This window comes from Diceros bicornis, chromosome 28 (genome assembly GCF_020826845.1).
Source record: "Diceros bicornis minor isolate mBicDic1 chromosome 28, mDicBic1.mat.cur, whole genome shotgun sequence".
In the NCBI taxonomy this organism is placed as follows: domain Eukaryota; kingdom Metazoa; phylum Chordata; class Mammalia; order Perissodactyla; family Rhinocerotidae; genus Diceros; species Diceros bicornis.
This window is the reverse complement of record NC_080767.1, coordinates 21,641,730-21,663,899: the sequence shown is the minus strand read 5'-3', so window position 1 is coordinate 21,663,899 and position 22,170 is coordinate 21,641,730. Positions and strand designations below refer to the sequence as shown.

General features: G+C 44.6%; 1 protein-coding gene across 2 annotated transcripts; it reads right to left on the bottom strand.

The window, feature by feature from the left end:
• Positions 1-5,965: 5,965 nt before the first annotated feature.
• On the bottom strand, positions 5,966-22,069 carry C28H9orf43 (chromosome 28 C9orf43 homolog). 2 transcript variants are annotated; one of them, XM_058523830.1, is made up of 14 exons: positions 21,002-22,069; positions 19,569-19,768; positions 19,315-19,465; positions 16,631-16,709; positions 14,367-14,467; positions 12,999-13,065; positions 11,820-11,992; positions 10,778-10,928; positions 10,311-10,401; positions 9,994-10,055; positions 9,703-9,763; positions 7,462-7,541; positions 6,705-6,771; positions 5,966-6,494 (listed from the first exon to the last, which is right to left on the bottom strand). In XM_058523830.1, the coding sequence occupies exons 1-14, from the start codon at positions 21,085-21,087 to the stop codon at positions 6,271-6,273; spliced, it is 1,593 nt and encodes a 530-aa protein (XP_058379813.1). In that variant the 5' UTR covers positions 21,088-22,069; the 3' UTR covers positions 5,966-6,270. The 2 variants fall into 2 exon arrangements, with proteins under 2 accessions (XP_058379813.1, XP_058379814.1); XM_058523831.1 differs by having other exon boundaries at positions 11,820-11,956.
• Between the last annotated feature and the right edge of the window lie 101 nt (positions 22,070-22,170).

Sequence of the window (22,170 nt, the reverse complement as noted above, 5' to 3'; positions counted from 1 at the left end):
TCATTTTTTGGCCCCACACACTGCTTGAATTTCCATAAGTGAAAAGCATATATGGCAATAACTCCATTGTAAAGGTTTGATGAATTAATTCTTTTATTTTTCCTTAGACTGGTTCTTCCTTTTGACTTCACAATCTCTGATAATGACAGCACCTCACTGAATCAGGCTGAAAATTCTTGATTCCTTCCTCTCCCTCCCTCTCTTTCCAGTTTCCAGGTTCTTGTTAATTCTTCCTTTGCACAACGTCCCTTTGTCCCCATTCTCATGGCCACCTACATAATCCAGGTCCCAATCCCCTCCCATCTTGACTTCTATGATAGCCTCCTATCTGGTCTCACTGGTCTTGCTGGTCTCTCTCCAATTCATGTTTCACTGCCATTAGGTTAATATTTCCCAAAGCAGCAATTTAGTCCTATCACTCCCCTATTTAAAAGCTGAAAGCTGGGGCTGGCCTGGTGGCGTAGTGGTTAAGTTCACATGCTCTGCTTCGGCAGCCCAAGGTTCGCAAGTTTGGATCCTGGGTGCCAACCTATGCACCACTTATCAAGCCATGCTGTGGCAGGCGTCCCACATATAGAAAGATACGCACGGATGTTAGCCCAGGGCCAATCTTCCTCAGCAAAAAGAGGAGGATTGGCAAGAGATGTTAGCTCAGGGCTAATCTTCCTCACACACACACACAAAAAGGCTGAAAGCCATCAGTGGCTATCAAATAGAGTCCACTGTCTCCAGCCTGGCATTCAAGACCCTGAACAATCTAGTCACAAGCTGTCTCCAGTCCTACCCTCCACCCTTCCCAGACAGGACACCACACTCCTTGCCTATCCCTCAAACTTTTCCCACCTGTGTCACTTCCCTCTACCTAAAGGCCTCCTCCACAAATATCTCCACCCACCAAAACCTAACTCAGCCTCAGATAATACCATCCAAAGTGTCCCCTCCTTCTTCTTATCACTAACTCTTTCTTTGTACCACTCAGCTCACACTGCTACATTATCCCTACCCTAAACAAAGGAGATATGTCATATATATTTTTTATTCATTCACTCATTCAGCATACATTATCAAGCATTAACGACGTGCCAGGCACTCAACTAGATGCTAAAGATATGCAGCGAAGACAGATGCCAGTCACAGAACTCAGAGTCTGGCCGTGGAGGGTGGCAACAGACGCTGTGAACTCCAGAAAGGCTATGAGAGGGAAAGTGAAGGAGGGGAACCCCACCCTGACAGTGGTCAGAAAAAGCTTCCCCAAATAAGTAACATGTCAGCTGAGACCTAAAGAATGAGAAGAAAGTAGCCAGGCAGAGGGGGGAAGAAAAGAATTTTACAGGTTACAGGAAAAGTATGGGGAAAAAAACATCTGAAGTAAGAGAGGACAGGGCTCAATAGAAGAACTAGAAGAAGAAAATCATGGCTCGAGCTCACAGAACGAGGTGGGAGTCGGGGGAATCAGGGCTGGGGTGACGAACAGGACCTACCAGATCACAGCCTACCTTGTAAGGCTTGTAAAACAAGCCAAAGAGGTTGGGTTTGATCCTGAGGGTGAGGGAGAGTTTTAAGGAAAGGAGTCTCATGGTCATATTTGTATGTTGGAACGGGGAGAATGGATGTACCAGTAAAGATCAGGCATTGACGCGGTAACCCGGATGAAAGAAGATGGAGGCCTGGACTAGGATAAGAGCAGAAGAAACAGAGAGAAGAGCATGGATTTGGATGCTCTAGCTAATATGATTTGGTGATTAATTGAACTCAAAGGGGCCATGAGGGGAAAACGTCAGAGGTGATCACACAGCCTAGACCAGTGCTTTGCACATAATAGGTGCTCAGTTAACATTTGTGGAATGAATGAATTCATAACAAATAAATGATTGAATGAACAAATGTACTGGTCAATGAGAGGCAGAGAAGAGCGGAGTAAATTATTTTTGGAGATCTCTTCCAAAACAAAACCATCCTTACAAGTAATATAGGCTTGAGAAAAAAAATCAAATGTGTATTTTTACAGATACAAAAACCCTCCCTATATTTTTAAACTTGTGAAATCTCTCAAGATAAATTTAGGAGATGCAAAGCAGTATAAGAGCCTCAGGTTGCTTTTCGTGTTTCTTTTTTTTTTTTTTCTTTTTGGTGAGGAAGATCAGCCCTGAGCTAACATCCATGCCAATCCTCCTCTTTTTTGCTGAGGAAGACTGGCCCTGGGCTAACATCTGTGCCCATCTTCCCCCACTTTATATGGGACGCTGCCACAGCATGGCTTGACAAGCGGTGCATCATGTGCACCCAGGGGATCCAAACCTGCGAACCCTTGGGCCGCCGAAGCAGAGCGCGCGCACTTAACCACTTGCACCACTGGGCCGGCCTCTGCTTTTCGTATTTCTGCCTTCCCAAATGCTGCCTCCCTCAGTCTCCCCAACTGAGGATCATCAATAGCTCCCAACTTCCCCAATCCTAAGCCTCTGGGCGTGTTCCAGAATTTGCTGCACTTTTGAAATGGTTCTTCCAATGACAATCTAAATTGTTCAAAGACTAGTTCACTCATTTGTCAAGTATTTATGGAATGCCTACCACATGCCAGGGATATAACCTGGGGCAATGACCATGACAACGATAGACAGCCCTGTCCCTCTGGGAGCTACCAGTCCCCTTGAGCATTTAAAATGGACCACATGTGTAAATGGTGAAGTGTGGTTTTTCTCCATTCACTCATAAAGTCTCTTTGGCTGGGTATACATGGTCTCAGAAATCATCAGAGGCCTCCAGTCTTGGAAGATTGTCATTTTCATAATGTAATGTCACCACCTAGTGGTCCCAAACAGTTTCGCCGACTGATCCAGGAAAATTTCTAGCTATATTCCTGGGAATGACTCTCCACCATTTCTCCAGAACTTTTCCTTTCTCTCTCACGATAATCTAGGGAGTTATTCTCTAACATATAATAAATACTCGATATTTTTTAAGTAAATGTAGAAACAGAAGGACAAATTAGTTTTATACCCTGGTACCCTATGGCAACTGAAAGAGAAAATTTAGAAATTCTTTTCCAGATTCTTCTGGACTCCAAAGGGCCTCTAATCATTTCTACCTAAAGGTATTTCTGTCCTTAATTTAGCAAACAATTCCTTTAGGCATATTTGAATAAACTGATTTTTTTTTAAGGGTCACTGCTACTATGGATGAAACCCTGACTCCCTCCCACCAAAGGGAGCTTTCTGTAATCCAAAACCAATGAAGAACAGAGTCTGTTTCCCCAGATGTTAGGACCAATACCAAAAGAAAAGACAGCTGGCTCTGTGAGGAGCGAAGTGTGGACGCAGGATGTCTGAAGATGCTTTCATTGACTCTGCTTCTACACACATGGCAAACAGGGCCGGGTGCCACTGGGAATCGTGCTCAGAAAACCATAGTGACCCAAATGAAGCAGCCTATCCCTAGTAGGGATCCCAAAGGACATAGAAAAGAACAAAAGAAACCAGAAACTAGTTTTTTGGTAATATAAGGCTCCTGGGACAATATGCCAAGAGGCTGTCATAAGTTCTCTTGTGGGCTTAAGCGTGTAAAACTGATCTCCATGCCAGTCTGGCTGGAGCCTCCTGGCTATTAGGCCTTAATTCTCCTGCTTCCTATGGCCCAGATTGTTGGGAAAAGGCAGTTAGCAGCAGTTACCTGGCTCCTCCTCTCTCAGAACACTGGGAGGCTGAAGCGAAGGGTTCATGAGGGCTCCAGCCCTCAGCCGATTCTTTTCTATGTGGCTTCATCCCTCCGTTCTGATTAAGACTGTCAGCTGTGCATTAAAGAGAGGGACTCAGAGGCGTCAGAACACAGTGGATGAGAAGATCAAGGACTTGGGTTCTAAGCCCAGCCCCCTTCACCTGCTGCCTTTGGTTTCCGGCAAATTACTTAACCTCTCCAGCAAGACCGCCAGGTACTGTTGTGAAGGTTGTAGACCAACTCTAAGAGTGCTGCTCATATTGTAATCATCGTAGATTTGTATATTCATTGAGATAATTTTTCAGCAGATGGTAGTAGAGTATCTTAAAGGGTGCCTTTTTTCTAATACACTCAAAGGCCCCAAATGAGCTATCATCAGCCCTGTATTCTGAGCCTCAGTTTCCTAATCTAGAAAATGGAGTTCTCTGGTTGGCCAGAGAACCAACCAAAATAGTGAGTGTAAAGCGCCGTGAAAACTGTGATGTGGTCTGTAGATTATATCTCCCTAAATTCTGTTTGTGATTATCCAAATTTGAGGGATTGGTATAACAAAGTGAAACAAGTTACAGCCTGCAAATGTTGTTTCTCCCTTTGAAGACAGAAGCAAAGGCTGTGTTCAGATAGCAAGTATCTTCTCACTCAAAATATGTCATGATTCAAAAAGTAACTTTGTACTCATCAACAGGACTCAAAAGAATGTGCCAACTTCTGGGAGTTGCATTACTAAGTAAGTAAAGTGGTAGAATTAGTTATAAAATAGTTAGACCTTCTCTTCTCTGAGTCTTCAGATAAGATGCATAAATGAAAGCTAAGCCCTGCCCCATCCTCAACCCACCACTGCCCGCTAGGAACTGTTTGCTCGGGTGGACAGGTCTGAGGGTAGGCTAAAGAGAAATGAAAAAAGTTGTCACTTTTTAAGTTAGCCCACAGAAGACATTCTGCAATGCAATGTACATTCAAGAAATAATTATTTTCAGAAAAACAGCCCACATAATGCCTCTTGCATCCCTCTCACCATGAAGATTCAGCTAAGGACAGTTTAGTCTCGTAACACAAACAATGTCACGTCATATTGATTTGGCTTGGAAAAGCGCAGGAATGGGTAGGCAGCAGTTTTAGCTTTCTAATTTGGTCTGTCTTGAGACAGTGTTAAAAAGGAGTTGAACATTTAATCTGCCTTTCTTCTACGAACTGTACTTAGAGGAACCAAATAATTGATGAGGGATAAGTCTCTCTTTATAGAAAGATCTCAGGCCCAGTTCAGAATTCTACTTCCAGCATAACACTGTGAGGAACTCCACAGACTGCTCTCTAGTGAAATTGGTGCAAATTATTTTTTTTAAGTCTCTGCAAATGGTCCTAAGAGCACATAGCAAATGAAGAAATGTGTTCAATTTACAAAAACTACGTAAGAACTGCACGAGTCTATGGTACGTGACCCTGGGCCCATGCCCGCCCTCTCCCCACCCCCCGACTTCAGAGAGGCAGAAACTCTGCTCCGGATAGCTGCAGCCCAGGAACACAGGGCTCCCTCTCCCACCAGCTCCAAGTCAGAGGGCTGTCTTCCCAGGATGGACAGGATGTCATCATTTCTCATCCTGCCCCCAGCTGCCTGTTGCTGAGGCCAAGTTCCAGTGAGCACAACTGATCGGTGGGGGGGTCTCTTCTTCCCCCAGCCCCCGCTGTGGGAAGGAGGCTCAACCCTGGGTGCAGAGCTCCTGAGAATCCTGGGGCCCCGACTGCCTTTGCCCCAGCTCATGGGACATGGGGCCCAGGGCAAGGGCTTTTAGTGCCCAAATCTAAGATCCTGGATACATGAGAGTTGCCTTATATTATTCTCTTTAGTTTTACGTAATTTTAAAATTTTTCTATATTAAAAACTTTAACAACAAAAATATGAAAAAAAAATCCTTCCAAAAACCAAGTTCAAGGAACCCTGAGACTCTGAAATTCTGAGTCTTTATGAGCATCCCTGAAACTTTCCTGCAGACTCAATAATTTAGAAACTGGAGGGTTAGACTCTTTCAGGTTAATACAAGTCCCAAACCACCTACACAGGAATATTACACATAACAGATATACAGATAACACAATGAATATGATTTGATAATGATGCGGATGCCATCCCCAAAAGAAACCACTTCCAGAGAATAAGAACACAGTAGGGGTTCCCACAGGCCAAATTCATTTTCCAAAACGGGAAACTTTTCAGAGCTTCAGAAAGGAGATAAAAGTGACCGAGAAAAAAAATACCAAGAAATATCTCTCCTCCCCTCCCAGAAACAGAGAATGAGTCTTTTGATTTAGCAGGAGCTGTGTTTAATCACTATAATTATTCTGGCCCTAATGGAGGAGAAACAACCTAAGTTTAAAAGGGGCGGGGCTTTCTCTTCCTCTCTTATTTTAGAGGCAAGTGGAAGTGAATGAAGAAAACAGAATCCCTAAGGTGAGGCCCTGGTAAAGGCTCCAGGGAGCAGAAGTCCCCTCTCCTTTCTGCCTTTATGTTCAAGGTCGTTGTCCACAGGAGTCCAAGCATCCTGCCCCGATGATGCCTTCCACCTATGCCTCCAGAGACTCTTCACTCTGTGCCCCAGAACATGGGTCGTCCTCGTCCTCATCATCAGTGGCCTGAAGAATCCTCAGTAGTTTGAGCTCAGGGTTCCAGCTTGTTCTAGACGTACTGGCTGAAAGGTCCTCTGGGGTCCTCTCTTGGGCTGCCAGCACAACCTCCATCTGAGCACTGATGTCCTCATTAGTGGGTTCTGTCTTGGATAATTCAGGATCTAAAAGAAGACCCAGTCATTAATTGCACCTGTAGCCTTCTCCCAACTGTGACAAATGGAGGACAGAAAAGGAAGGGCTGGGGTGTCTTTAGGACCCTTCTGAGGGATGAGGACTGTGCCCTCCAGGGAAGTGAACCGTCCTGGGCTACACAGGTTCAGCTCTCCCTGTCCTCAGTCACTTACTATGCTTCCTCCACCCTAATAACTTACTCTCCTTGCTGGGGAAGGAATCCAGGTAGTTTGCAGAGTAGTCCATCTGTGGTCTTTCTGTGGAATCCTGAAATTCATTAGAGTAAGTATAAGGAAACTTGAATCAAGACTTTAGGAAACAAAGGATTTTTCTAAAAGATGTTTTTCTTGGAGAAATCAACATCTAAGACAGGACAACACGCCACCTCCTGAGACTGAAGAGAGCAGCTTGTAGCACACATTCTTTGTCCTCCAGGTTGACCAGATGAGGCCAGGACCTACTTTCCCCATCCCCAGCTGTCAACCAAGGGTAGACTGCCTCCCAAGATGGCTGCCGAGGATCCCTCCTGTTCCTGTACATACCCGCTGCTCCTTGCATCAAGAGATGGAGTCCATTTCCCCTCCTCTTGATTCTGGGCTGGACTTGTGCTTTTTTTTTTACCAATAAAATGTGGCAGAAATGACACAGTTCCGGTTCCAGACCCATCGCTTAAGAAAGTGCTTTCATGCGATTACTATGCTGTCAAGAAGCCCAAACTAGCCGTGTGGAGAGGCCTCAGGGAAGAGAACTGAGGTGTTTAGCCAACGGCCCCAGCCCAGCCTCCCGCTGAATGCAGCTACATGAGTGACAGCCAGCAAGACCAGAAAAACTATCCGGCCAACCCGCAGGGTCATGAGAAATGACCAACCACTACGGTTTCAGCTTTGGGGTGGTCTGTTCAACAGTAACAGATAACTGAAACGGGGCCCTAGCAGAATGGCCCTCGTACACTCTCACCTGTTTCAAGGTGGGGCCTTCTCTCTTCACCTGCTGCTGCTGCTTTTTGTCACTTTCTTGACCTGGTGGAGTTCTGTGACCTAGTGACCACAAAGTCAATTCAACCATCTTCTTATTGGCATTTCATATCCCATTGCTGGGCTTCTAGTTGAATCCCTAGTCTACCAGTAACTCCCCATCCAGGACAAGACAGGACCTTAGAGGCAGTGAAAAGGAGCCAGGCCTTCTGAGTTCTATTTGTAATTCTGTTCACCTGGGACTGTGACCACATCTATTACAGAATTAGAGATTAAGGTAAAGGGTGTGTTAAAAGACACAGGATTCCTCCAAGAAACCTACGGGGCAGGTACCTGCACATCACAGCAGCAAAAGAAACCCTAATCCTACCTTTTCAGTTTATGAACACTCCTCCTACCTCCCTGCACCATCCCCAATGTACCCATGTTGGCCTTTGAAAATGAAACCCCTCCCCTAAAAAAGTTCTAGTTCTGATTCTTTTGCATCAACTGTTTCCCCAACTAGTCCCTAAATGCATTCATTCTTTCGTTTCTCAATATCCCTTTCTCTAAATGAACATCTTCCAAGCTGCCACCAGAGGTATCATGCTAAAAGGCAAAGCCCAGCAAGGCACTCCCGTGCTCAACACTTCTGTTGGCTCCCTACCAGCACTAGTTCTCACCTTAGCTGCACACCGGAAGCACTGGGGAGTTCTAAAAAACACTGAGGCCTGGGTCCCAACACCAGAAATTCTGATTTAGTAGGTCTGGGGTGCAGCCCCGGTATTGGGGTTTTAAAAGCTCCCCAGTTGATTTCAGTGTGCAGTCAAGGTGAAATACCACTGACCTGGAGGATAATGGCCAAACACGTTAGCAGGCTATAGAGGCCCCTACCGACCTCTTCTGTATCACTTACCACCTCCCTTAAATACCCAACCCCACAGCCATCGTGGACTGCTCAGTCTTCCCTGAATAGCCACGCTCCTCCAAGATGCCTTTGCACAGGCTAGTCCCACTTTCAGGAATTCTCTTCCATATGGGGAAAACTCTCACATATATTTAAGATCCAATGCAAAATCATCTCTTCCATAAGGCCTTTCTCAACTCAGTGAGGAAAGGCCACTGCTCTAAGAACGTGAGTCAAAGGGGCACCAGTCACCCAAGCAAAACTGCTCCTTCTGGAGACATCAGGAAGAGGAACAAAAGGCACCCGAATGGAATTCAGGGGAGTGTTCGTCACCCTGGATGGGTGCTAACCTTGGACAAGTCACCTCCCGCCCTGGGCCACAGCCCTGGTTCTGTCTACCTCCCATATGAAGGTCAGGAACCTCCTTAGATCTTCGGGTTAGAGGACATTGTTGCTATCAGAGAGCTCAGTGGGACGGGCAATAAACCAAGAGAGCAGCATCCTTCTCAGGAAACATCTCACCCAAGCCCTCCCAGTGCCCCCGGGTTGGAGAGTGAAATCTGATGATTAAACAGTTATTTTCACATTACAGTCAGCAATGTCCAGTCAGCAATGTCCAATCTGAGTAGGGCAGAACATTCTTCTAAGGTTTAAGAGGATTCTTTCTCCCTCCCTCCCATCCTGTATTCAAGCTGAGAACAGTCAGGGGGACCAAGGTAAGTATATCCTTCAGCTCAGATGTGATAAGGACTCCAAAAATGGAGATACCCATTCTCGTCTCCAGCATGAACACTAGAGGAAAAGGACCACCTGTCAAGAATTGGCATGGCCCTACCTCCTGCATGGGCTAGATGGTATGCTGATTTCAACCTGAGGCTCTGGAGACTTTACCTTGTGGCTGGGAAGTGCAGGGCCCTGGACTCTGCTTCCTTAGAACTCTCTTGGGGCTCTAGTGTGGGGCCCTGGCCCTTGCCTCACTGGCCAATGGACCCTCAGGGGTCCTTGCTTCGTGCTGGCTCTTCGTGCTCAAACTGCTCTGCCTTTTCTAAAGTTGGACCTGAAGAAAAGTGACTCTGACTCATGCTCGGGGTCATCTCTCAAATCCCCAAGAGAAGCAGACATCTGGCCCAGCTTGCTTGCTTGGTAAATATCTGATGGATGATGCATGGTAGACCAGCCAAACCGAAGCATTCCAAGGAGAATTCTGAGTGTCTGACAAAGGCAGGTCCCCAAATGACAAACATGTTCAGCTTTCCCTGCCCTCAGCTACGTCCTGGGATTCTGTCACTCCCAAACCCATACTCCCCTTACCATAGCGTGAGTCATAAACCACAGTACCTGAACGTTCACGTGAAGTGTTCTGGCTCCCTGGATCACCCTTGGACTTCTTCTTAGCCTCCTGAAACCCACAGGAGGAGGAAGTGAATTAGGACTTTTGGAAGTGAAGAAAACTTTTCAAAAAGAGTCTAAAAGAAGGAAGTTAATATCTACAACCAGACAGGAACTTTGTATCAATAACGAAATAGCAAGCAGGGAGAATCCCACCTTTCACACACCCCTTCCCATTCCAGGCTGCACCCACTTGTCCGGTCCCAGCAAGTCCTAGGGGTCCCCTCACTGCCATTCTACCTGTTTCTTAGGAGGCGTCTTCACCTTCCTCTGTTGCTGCTGCTGCTGCTGCTCCCTGTGACCTGGTGACCAGAGAGTCAGCTCAATCCTCTTCTCCCTGACAGCTCCCACCCTCCCCCTGGGCTGCTTGCTGTGCCCCGCTCCACAATGGTGACACTCTCTCTGGTCAGGACCAAAAGCGGGGGGGGGGGGGGGCTTCTTTGTGAAATTGCAGTTTCCTGAGTTCTACATGTGACCCTGAATGACTGTGGCCACAAACATAACTGAATTGAAACCAAAACTAAGTATGAGAAATGTGGGCTGAGGGGGAATGGTACCTGGAGATCTGGCAGCACCAGAAAACCTATCTTCTGTATTCAGGTTATAATATAATCTCTTCAAATGTCCAGGATATCTCAATGCTGGTCTCTGGAGAGAAAAATAACGAGAAGAAAAGCTTTACTGTAGGTCTTTCTCTTTCCCAAAATACATCCCCTGAATGCATAGATTCCTCAGTCAACAAGCATTCTTTGAGAACCTGGTGTGTGCAGCATTGTTCCAGGGGCTCTGGAGGGGGATGAAGGTGTGGGGAACAAAGTGCGGAAGAAATAGAGAACGCTGTTCTCCTCAAACCCCTCCCCATACGTAGCTTTCACCTAATAGAGCCCAGCTCCCGTGTGGGGCTTGGGTCCAGCATGGAAGGATCAAAGAGAAAGAAGAAATAGAAAGTCAACTCTTCCAGCCTTGAAGAGAGATGTCTGGGTTTGCATGTAGACATCTCTCTCTGAGGCTCCCTAGCTCTTACCTGCAGGGTGAGGGGGTGTACAAATAAGAACATCTTAGCAGAAATGGCACTGTCAGGGCGGCTCTTTTCCAAAGGAAGTTTCTTTCTCATCATGGCCAATTGCGTCTTCATCTCTGGACAAAGCATGGTTTTCCCTTCATCTGGCAAAAGGCTGAAGGGGACAAAGACAGCCAGACAGTCAGCAACAGCTCTTCTCGGAGAGTGGGGCTGAGGAGAAAGAGATGACAAGAGCTCCAAACTGGAAGAAATTTCCACTTTGGGTCTGAAAAGGCCTATACCAACAGGTGCTCATTCAGTAACAGCTTTCAGCTGCAACTATGATAACCGTAGCTGTATGGACTAAGCGTTTACTACTTGTCAGGCTCATGCACTTTATACCCCTGAATCCTTACAATACCCCGAGGACGGGTATTATTATACCCATTTTGCAAATGAGGAAAATGACTTAAAGAGGCTAAATAAATTACCAAAATTCACAAAGCCAGTAAGCTTCAAGACGAAATTCAAAGGCTGTCTCACATCAAAGCACATATCCATTCTGCCTCCCACTTACCCATTAAGCATCTATAAAAAGCAGAGAGCAAGGCCGGCCCAGTGGCGCAAGCAGTTAAGTGCGCACGCTCCACTGCGGCAGCCCAGGGTTCGCCCTTTCGGATCCCGGGCGCGCAAGGACGCACTACTTGTCGAGCCATGGTGGCAGTGACCATATAAAGTGGAGGAAGATGGGCACGGATGTTAGCTCAGGGCCGATGTTCCTCACAAAAAAAAAAAAGAGAGAGCAATAGTGTCACCTCCTACTAGAGGTTTAAATGAGAGAATATATGTAATGTGCTGATTTAGCACAGGGCCTGGCACTCAGTAAGAACTTGATAAACAGTGGTGATATTATTGGTGCATATTATTGGTAAGTCTAAGAACTCAGTGAACAAGTAGGGCGGCAGTGTTCTCCCGTCCCTGCTCAGAAAGCACACTGCTTAGACCCTTCTCAGCTTCAAAGAGAAGCAGATGCTCTGGCTCTCCCACAGGTTTACATGACACTTACTCCTTCAACAGATCCTGAGGTAACATGTCAAACTGGTTCCAGGAAGGTATGAATTCTGAATTTAGTTGCTCAAAAAAGTGTACTGGAGAGGGCGGAGGCACAGTCATCCCTGGAGGTCCCAACTGGATTTCTGTGTTCTGTTTTCCGGAAAGAACCAGAGATGACTTGTCTTTCTGGAAGAGAAATAATGGAAGAACACCGAGAAGCACTCTCTTCAATGCCACTTCTTCCCATCAACATTCCAGCCTCCCAACACAACCCTGGCACATGAACCTCCTTGTTTCCAGATCTATTCCAGCAGTTCCCACCCCCACACACACACTGTGAGGGCCGCCACATTTTTCCTCTCTAGCTGCCCAACCCTACTGCTGAGTTCAGATCTTAAGGCGTTTAGTTGTTTTGTTTTGTTTTTTTCCAAAAAGGTTATTACTTTATTCAGTGAACAAAGTGAACAAATATTTATTGGCCAACTATTTGCCAGGCACAATGCTAGAGCTGGGGATTCAGCAATGAACAAAATGAACCAAGACACCACTCTCATGGATGTAGCAATTTTCCAATTCTAGCTGTATGGACTGTCCAAGGCTACATTTACCCAAAAAATGGGAGAATTCAAATTAGAGGCCCAAGTCCACTATAACTCCTAGTCCACTGAAATTCTATTCCCAGCACACTGCGAATTAGTTTTTAATTGACCCCAAATTAAAAACTGCATACTTACAGTTCCTCCTAACATATTTCAAGGTGCCCCTCACCTTCCTCCAGGGAGGAGGTAGAGAAAAAGAGTCTCTGAATAGAAAATGGTGTGGTAACTATTCTTTAAGAGAGGTTTTCTTCTGCAGATTTTGTTCATTTAAAGAAAAAATGGGGGCCAGCCTCAGGGGCCAAGTGGTTAACTTCAGCGTGCTCTGCTTGGGCAGCCCAGGTTCAGTTCCTGGGCACAGACCTACACCACTCACCTGTCAGTGGCCATGCTGTGGCAGCAGCAGCACACATACAAAAAGAGGAAGATTGGCAAAAGATGTTAGCTCAGGATAAATCTTCCTCAGCAAAAAAAAAAAAAAAAGAGAGAGAGAGAGAGAAAGAGAAAATAGCAGAAGGGGGAAGCTATCTGAAAGGAAAACAAAAATAAACTCTACAGAGTAGTATCATAAAGGTTTGGCCAAACATCAAACTTACCACTGTAGATTTCTTTCCTTTCTTCTCCACATCCTGGCTGGGAACAACATGCTTCTTCTCAGCTAGACTTGAAATACGAATAACCACAACTTATTCCCAGACATCTCAAACAGAAACACCAAGGATATTTGTCGATGATGACCATGCAGATTTCTAGCTATTCAGTACTCAAAGATGGCTGGTTGGGAGCCCAGCGGTACCTGCTGCCCAGAGGCTGCTAAAAACAAGACCTCCCCCACCCTCACATCTGAATTAGGTTCTCCCCCATTCTCTCATACAATCCAGTTATGTACTTTCACAGCATTAATCCAAATTAATAATTATACACTTAGGTGTGTCTGTAATGTCTGAATCGCCCCCACCACCATAAGACTCCAAGAGGACAAGGACCGTGTCTATTTGGTTCTCCGCTGAATTCTCACTGCTTAGCACAGAGGAGGTGCTCAAGAATTTTTTGTTCTGTCGTCCTCCTCCTCCTTCTTGCCTCAAACATGGAGACGCTGGCTGGAGCTCTAGCAGTCAACTTAGACCTTACAGGCCCCCATGAAGCACTTTAGAAGACGGAAGCCACGGGCTAAGCACGAGGGCCCCAAATCAGAAGGAGCTCTGGTTTCTGATTACCTCACGGAGCTGACATATTAGCCCTGGCCCATCTACCTCTGGGCTTTTTTTCACACGAAAGGAAATAAACCCTTCAGGGGGTTTTGTTTACACCATATATATACACAACAAATGCATATATAAAGAAGCATTCACAGGATCATTAAAAAAAAAAGAAAAGATAAAGAAATTCGTAAGCCTCATCATCTCTCAACAGTCACTGAACAAGAATCTGAAAGCCTAGCAGTCACAAAAGAACACTTTCTTCCAGAGTGCTTGTCAATATGAGCAAGCCTTTGGGCCTTCGCCAAATGATCTTGGTCACGCTCTGCTTTGTACACAAGTTCTGTATGCTATTCATTTCGTACCGCTGTACTAGGCCTTGGGGGTGAGACCAAAGAGTCCCGTGCTTCACTGAAAACTTTTTCACTAGTTGCTGATAGCTAATAAGAAAAACCGATAGTCAGAGAGCATTTGTCTCTGAATTGAACCTCACAAATACCTTGGGCCCTATCTTGTATGCTATTTGCTGCCACGTAAAATTTGATGTAGGGAAGTCCCACAGCATGAATCTCAAAGTGCATTAAAACAGAATTCCAGTGTAACAAGAGGCAAACATGAGAGACCATGATCTTCTTCTCTGCTTGGCCTCCTGCTACCTGCAATGAGGCGGCTAAAAAAGATCACAAATTGGAGGCCTGCAGAGGACAGCAGGGATTTGTAGAACACAAGAGTTGAAGACACCTGAGTTCTAGACGTTACACTTACCTCACGTGCTTCCCTGGTTCTTCTGGGATCCAGATTACAGCCATATTTCTAACATCTTGAGGGCAGGGAAGTTGTGTCTCATTCAAATTCAGCACTGAAAACTAAGAGCAAGATACAAAGCCTACATCTGGCTTGAAGGTACCAGCTCCTGATGTATTCAGTACCAGACTAAGGACTGAATTATCATGCTAACCAAAAGGGTATGGTGGCTCAGAAGATGATAAAAAGACATTTCTCATCCCCCAAACATCTTCATAATATTCTCCCACAAAACCAGATAGCAGTACAGGTACTCTGCAAGAGTGAGCATTTGTATGTGAATAGTCACCCCTGCCTCCCTGTGACATTAGGGTGGCACTTAGCAACTACCAACCCCATCCCATATGAGGGTACCTTGGGGCTTACGTAAGGGAGCACTACTCATTCTGCCCAGCCCACTCCAAAGATTTAGATCCCCTGCAGATAATACAATACACTTTGGGATCAGGGAGGGAATTGATAGAGACAGAAGCAGGTTATCTACCTTTATAGCCTGTCTACAACTATAGGCATCTACATAAAAGTAAAAGTCATAACTCTTTTCACATTTAGCTATTTAAGACACTAGAACACTGGTGCTCAAGGAAACCTTATAAATCACCTAGTCTATAAGATAGGGTTCAGGGAAGGAAAAAAAAATTTATTAAAAATAAGTTTGTCCCTTGGGCCGGCCCCGTGGCTTAGCGGTTAAGTGCGTGCGCTCTGCTGCTGGCAGCCCAGGTTCGGATCCTGGGTGCACACCGACGCGCCACTTCTCTGGCCATGCTGACGCCGTGTCCCACATACAGCAACTAGAAGGTTGTGCAACTATGACATGCAACTATCTACTGGGGCTTTGGGGGAAAAACAAATAAATAAATAATTATTAAAAAAAAAAAAAAACAGTTTCTCCCCATGAAAAGGAACTGATTGGCTTGGGGGAATAGGGGCGACTTCTTTGCACTCTAAACCCTTTTAGACTTTTTGAATTTAGAACCATGTGCATGGGCCAGCCCCGTGGCTTAGTGGTTGAGTGCGTGCGCTCCGCTACTGGCAGCCCAGGGTTCGGATCCCGGGCGCGCACCGACGCACCGCTTCTCCGGCCTCAGCCGTGTCTCACATACAGCAAGCAGAAGGATGTGCAGCTATGACATACAACTATCTACTGGGACTTTGGGGGGGGGGGGGAAGGAAGAGGATTGGCAATAGATGTTAGCCCAGGGCCGGTCTTCCTCAGCAAAAAGAGGAGGATTAGCATGGATGTTAGCTCAGGGCTGATCTTCCTCACAAAAAAAAAAAAAAAAAAAAAAAAGAACCATGTGCATGTATTATTTATTCAAATAATTAATTTAAAACTAATTTAATCTAACTCTCTCGTTCTAAAGAGGTCAAAGAGGTAAGTGATTTGTTCCTTCATCTATTCAAACCCATCTACCGTCTCTTAGTCCCTTACACTCTCCACCACATGACATTGCAAAGTGAAGTATCTCATGAAAAAAACAAAAGGCAGGAGGACTGCAAAGAATAGTAAATCTCTCTTTATTGCAGATAAGTAGAAGGGTTTTTCTTCCTAAACTCTAATTTACCGCTGCCCCTAACTAGCTATGTGTTTTAGCCAATCACTTCCTATCTGGGCCTCAGTTTCCTCAACTGTAAGATAAATGAGATAGACCATAGTAATGTTCTCCAAACTGCAACTGCAACTTATTCATAGGTCAGGAAATCAAATATTATGACTTGTAGCCTACATTGTTTAAAAATGAAATAGAATAAAACAGGATGGGACAGAAAATATCGGAGTACATCACCATAGTTAGGATAAAGATTGTTCCATGATATTTTGTTGTAAAATGTATTTCTTACTGTAGGTCATAGCTAAAAAAGTCTGAAAGTCATCAGAGTAGATGACCTTAAGGCCATTTTAGGTCTGACATTCCAGCATTGTAATTTCCCTGTATCATGAGATGAGGGTTTACTTAGTAGCTGAACATGCTCTCTGCAGGATAGAAACAGGAAACTCTTACCTATGCCAAGCTGCCACAAATCAATCCCACAGTGTCTGGGATTTCTGGAAACAGTATAGCATGTAAAGGCATTAGCACAAAGCCTAGCATATAGTAAGGGTCCAATATTAGCTAGTTATCATCATCATGATTATCATCATTACTCAGATTATAGACATCCCAAATGTTAATACAGGCAAATATTTTATTCCCACTAGTAAAGAGAAAATGCTGAGGAAGTACCTTTTTTGATCTGTGACTTCCTTCAGGAGATCTATTAGTATGGTTGATTAAATCTTTGTCAGGTAAAGCGTTCCGAGGCCTAAAAAATGAGAGTTTCCGAACATGAAACAGAGACACGAGAGAGTTATTGGGATGATAAACTTAGTGCTATGAGGAAAAGCCTTCTAATTATCTACAGAAAACCTTGGGCTTAATACTTACCAAACGAATGCAGGGTCTCACCATCTCCTTAAGTTTTGTTTGCTTGTTTTTCCTGGAACAGCTCCCAAACAGACATTGCACATTGCAAGCCCTTCACTATTATTTGTTGCATCACACTGATTTCATAGCTTATGCCTCTCTCTCTCCAACTACAGATAGTTACATCACTATCAATAAAAGTTTAAGTACCTTTGATGTAGATATTCAATAACATGTTAAACAGACAAAACGTGGTGTATACATATAATGGAATATTTTTCAGCCTTAAAAAGGAATGAAATTCCGATACATACTACAAGATAGATGAACCCTGAAAACATTATGCTAGGTGAAATAAGCTAGACACAAAAGGACAAATATTATATGATTCCACTGATATGAGGTACCTAGAATGGGCAAATTCATAGAGACAAAAAATAGAATAGGGATTACCAGGGCTGGAGGGAAGGGAGAATGGGGATTTATGGTTTAATGGGTACAGAGCTTCTGTTAGAGATGATGAAAAAGTTCTAGAAATGTATAGCGGTGATGGTTGCATAACATTGTGAATGTATTTAATGCCACCGAATTATACACTTAAAAATGGTTAAAATGGGGGCCTGCCTGGTGGCACAAGTGGTTAAGTGCAGGCACTCCACTTCAGCGGCCCGGGGTTCACAGGTTCGGATCCCGGGAATGCACTGACACACCGCTTGTCAAGCCACGCTGTGGCAGCATCCCATATAAAGTAGAGGAAGATGGGCATGGATGTTGGCTCAGGGCCAATCTTCCTCAGCAAAAAGAGGAGGATTGGCAACGGGTGTTAGCTCAGGGCTGATCTTCCTCAAAAAACAAAACCAAAAAAAGAGGTTAAAATCATAAATTTTGTTATATATATTTACCACAATAAAAATCATCCCCTTACATTTTCATATCAGTTGCTATTTTATTTTTAAAACATGTTAAATGGATGAATGAATGAATACTGCAAAGAGGTATAAGATAAGGATTCAACTCCTTAGCCTGATTTATGAAGTCCTGCGTGATGTAGGCCCCTGCTTTTTACTCCAGCTCCCTAGCCTCCTCTCTGACCACTCTCTCATTCCTGCTCTATGTTCCAGACACAGGGAACTATTTTCCTGACACCTAAAGAATTTCTGCTTGCCTCCAGGCCTTTGCGTGTGCTATTTCTGCAGTCTAGAACTCTCTCCTCGTCCACCTCCCACCTCACTGGTACTCTAATTTCAGGTCTAGGCACAGATGCCACCTGTACAGGAGGCAGTACCCTGGGTTAGGAACTCCTCCTGTGTCCTTCCACACCCCCAGGGGGTACCCTTCTCGCCACATTCATCACACTGAATGGGTCTTTGCCACCCCAAATAGGCTGAAAGCCCTTTGGGGGTAAAGACTGTATCTTGTTTACCACTGTGTCCCCGGTGTCCAGCAAAGTGGTCCCCACTAAGATACATTTGTGAATTCAGTGAGTGACTAAATGAATGATGGCATGGTCTTTCCCCTCATAGGCCCTGACTGGGAGAAGCTGCTGTTTTCCTAGGATTCAAATCCTAGAGAACCAGAAAGTAATCCTAACCTTTCCTATACTATCTTTAGCCTAACAGAAATCATCAAGGGCTGCTTTAGTGAAACAGGAGAGAAGAAACCAGTATAAGGGCCACTTAGTGCTTTGATTCCAGGCAACAGGGTCTTCGAATTCTAACAGTCTATGTTTTCCACAGATCCGTCCCTTAGCTTCCTCTATCAGCAAGCACTAATTGGGTGCCTAGACTCTGCAAGAGACTCAAAAGGAAACCATTGCTTCTGCCTTCGAGATCTTACAAACGGTTTCATACCTAAAAATAAAAGACGAGAAAGACAGCACAGTTTTCTGATGACCTACAGAAGCTGAGGAGATACTCCCTGTTAGAGGCTCAATTGTGTCCCCCCAAATTTTTATGTTGAAATCCTAACCCCAATACCTCAGAATTTGACTCTATTTAGAGACACGGTCTTTAATGAGGTAAATAAGGTAAAATAAAGTCATATGGGTGGGCCCTAATCCAATATGACTGGTGTGCTTACAAGAAGAGGAGATTAGGACACAGACATACAGAGAGGGAAGGCCATGTTAAGACATAGTGAGAAAACGGCCACCTACAAGCCAAGGAGAGAGGGCTCAGAAGAAAACAATTCTGCCAACACCTTAATCTTGAACTTCTAGCCTCTAGAACTGTGAGAAAATAAACTTGTTGTTTAAGCCACCCAGTCTATGGTACTTTGCTATGGTAACCCTAGCAAACTAATACACCCTCCATTGTAACCAACTCCTACAACACAAATAAGAATGCTTTCTTTCTGTTTCCCACTGCCTATTCACCACTTCTTTAATGGAAATGGTGTTTTACTTTTAATCCAGCTTTCTCAAAGTCTACTACACATGGATAAAAGAAGTCAACTTAGAATTTTGAGATAGTAGGCTCTTAATGGAAGATTCCATGATAACTTACCTGCCTCGAAATTTGCAGTCAAACTTTGAACCTCGAGACAATAAAGAGTGAGCCTTGGTGAAGGTAAATCCTGAGAAACGACGATGAGCAAGTCTCTTGGCCCGGAAGCAGGAATCTGAGATGTTTACAATGGTGAGCACTGGGAGTTTGTCTGAGAAAGCAGACCAGAACAAAACATGTAACATGTCAAAAGGGAGCCAAACAGAAATAGTTCAAGGATCTTAGAAGGAAGGAGACAGGGCTGGCTAATTCACCTTCAGCATCTGGAGGAGTTTCGCAGGGGGAGCCCAGGATTCGAGGGCGGCCCCTCTCAATCCGGCGGACAGTTGCCCAGCACTGTGGATGCTGACAAACGGCCAGGTCGCAAGTGGTTTCATCCCACTGGCTTTCATCTGGTGAGTCCACAGCTACAAATGGTTTAGGACAAGAACCCATCTTGCAGCTTTCTAGCCCCCTGGAGAAACAATAACCACCACATAACTAGGGAGTATTATACATTAGCCATTCATTCCAGATCTGAATTTGGACTCAAAGCATAAAATATTTCTAATGAACCCATATAGGTAAATGGTGGTCACAGGATAATTAAGAATTGGCTAACAAGCAAGTATGAAAACATCTCAGCACGAAGTAAAGTGGCAAGTGAGTGACCTGGGTCTTAACCAATCTGAGCTTGTTTCCTCATCTGCAAAATGAGGATAAGCCTATTTCACAGAGTCATTACAAAAATTAATGTATTTATAAATATAAGGTATTATTTTAAATTTACATGTGTATTCTATTTTTGAAATTTATCCATATTTATTGTCAAAAAGATCCTAATCTAATAAATATTTGATAGCACTTCAAGATGTCCTTAGCACTTAATTAAATCCTTGGAAAGTAAGTAATTGAAGGGGCCGGCCCAGTGGCACAAGCGTTAAGTGCATGCTCCGCTGCAGCGGCCCGGCCTGGGGTTCGCCGGTTTGGATCCCAGGCACACACCGACGCGCTGCTTGGCAAGCCATGCTGTGGTGGCGTCCCATATAAAGTGGAGGAAGATGGGCACGGATGTTAGCCCAGGGCCAGTCTTCCTCAGCAAAAAAAAAAAAAAAAAAAAAAAAAGAGGAGGATTGGCAGATGTTAGCACAGGGCTGATCTCCTCACAAAAAAATAAATAAGAAAGTAAGTAATTGGAAAAAAAATTAGTTAATAGATATTAAAAGGTCTGGGGGCCCACCCGGTGCAAGCAGTTAAGTGCTCATGCTCTGCTGCAGCTGCCTGGGGCTCGCAGGTTCGGATCCCTGGTGCGCACTGATGCATCGCTTGTCAAGCCATGCTGTGGCTGCACCCCATGTAAAGTGGAGGAAGATGGGCACGGATGTTAGCCCAGGGCCAATCTTCCTCAGCAAAAAAAGGAGGGGGAGGGGGAGGACTGGCATCAGATGGTAGCTCAGGGCTGATCTTCCTCACAAAAAATAAAAAACAAAAAAAAAAAAGGTCTGCCATATAGTTCAAAATAAATATTAGCATCCTTTCCTTTTCCCCTTCATTAATCATTAGGGAGAAGATGCCATCATCACCAAAAAAGTTTATCAAATTACAACGAATGTAGTCACAGAAGTGCTTTAGATGGCTCAAACCTTTGGAAGACATGCTTCATTTTTCAATATGCTCCAATTCTCATACGGGCAGCTAAAATACCCACCAGAAATGAATGGGTTTGCTCAAACAGCAAATCAGTAGACTTGCAGTTGCATCAGAGGCCACTGGCTTTTCATTGACTGGCCGCATGGTCTTGGGCAAGTGACTTCACCTCTCTCCGCCTGTTTCCTCATAGAAAGCAGGGGAGGGAAAAACCCTAAGTAGGCTTGTAGAAGCATTAAATGAGATAACGTACTTTTATGTACAATATATAATAGGTGCTCAATAGATATTATCATCTTTCTCTCTGGAGAAATGTTTTAGGCAATCACTACCACCTAATCCCTAAAACTTTTTAAGAACAGTGTCCCTGTCATCTTTCTTTTATTCAACAAGTTTATTGACTACCAAATATCTGAGGGGACCTGTTACCGGCATGGAGACTATCAATGAACAAAATAAGTCCCTGTTTTAAAGAGCTTATACTTTAGACAAAAGCTAGCCAACTACTGGCCTGGGATTGCACCTGGCCTATGACTTGTGTTGTTTGGCCTGGACTTGGAGCCATTATTTTAAAATGCAAATATGGTCCATGATGTCCAGATTTCTGGCTCCTCATAAAGAACAAAATATCTGCCAACACGGGGGCCCAATGCCAATAGACAGCAACTGGCTGGAGCTGAGCATCTCCTGACATCTTTAAACCAGGTCTGTTCTATCCAAGTGGAGAGTTCCGCCACCAGACGCTACAGTCTCTAACTGAAGCAGTTTCGGTTGCCATTTATCACCACATTTGTTGTTGTTTTTCTCATAATAGGGAAATATTTCTCTGTACTCATGTCTCTAACAACAGCAGGAAAACGAAGCAGGGTGACTTCAGACATGTTTCAAGAAAGAGAGCAGCATTAGTACTCAGTGGGGGTGAGGACAATTTCTGCGCACCTAACATGAAAATGACACAACTTAAAAAGCCACTGCAAAAGCACGGTAATGTTTTTGACCCGGAAAGGTGTACGGTGAACACAACACAATGAACTAAAAAATAAACACAGTTTTAACAGGGTTTGTTTTTGAACGCGAAGGTCTTGCGTTATTCTTGCAACCGGCTGCTCGTTGCCCTTTCGTTACCTGCCCAGCCAGAAGTGAGCCCCGAGGTCTAGTCATGCCCATCTCTGTGCTGCCACATTAGCGCTATGCTGCAAAGCAGTCTGCGTTCAAAAATTCTAAGTTAAC

Excerpts from the sequence above, each read along its gene's own strand:
- C28H9orf43 (XM_058523830.1), bottom strand. The coding sequence starts at position 21,087 with ATGCGGCCAGTCAATGAAAAGCCAGTGGCCTCTGATGCAACTGCAAGT. Across the intron at positions 19,466-19,568 it reads AACTCCTCCAGATGCTGAAG|ACAAACTCCCAGTGCTCACC; the intron begins GTGAATTAGCCA and ends CTGCTTTCTCAG. Across the intron at positions 13,066-14,366 it reads GAACCAGGGAAGCACGTGAG|TCTAGCTGAGAAGAAGCATG; the intron begins GTAAGTGTAACG and ends TCGTATTTCAAG.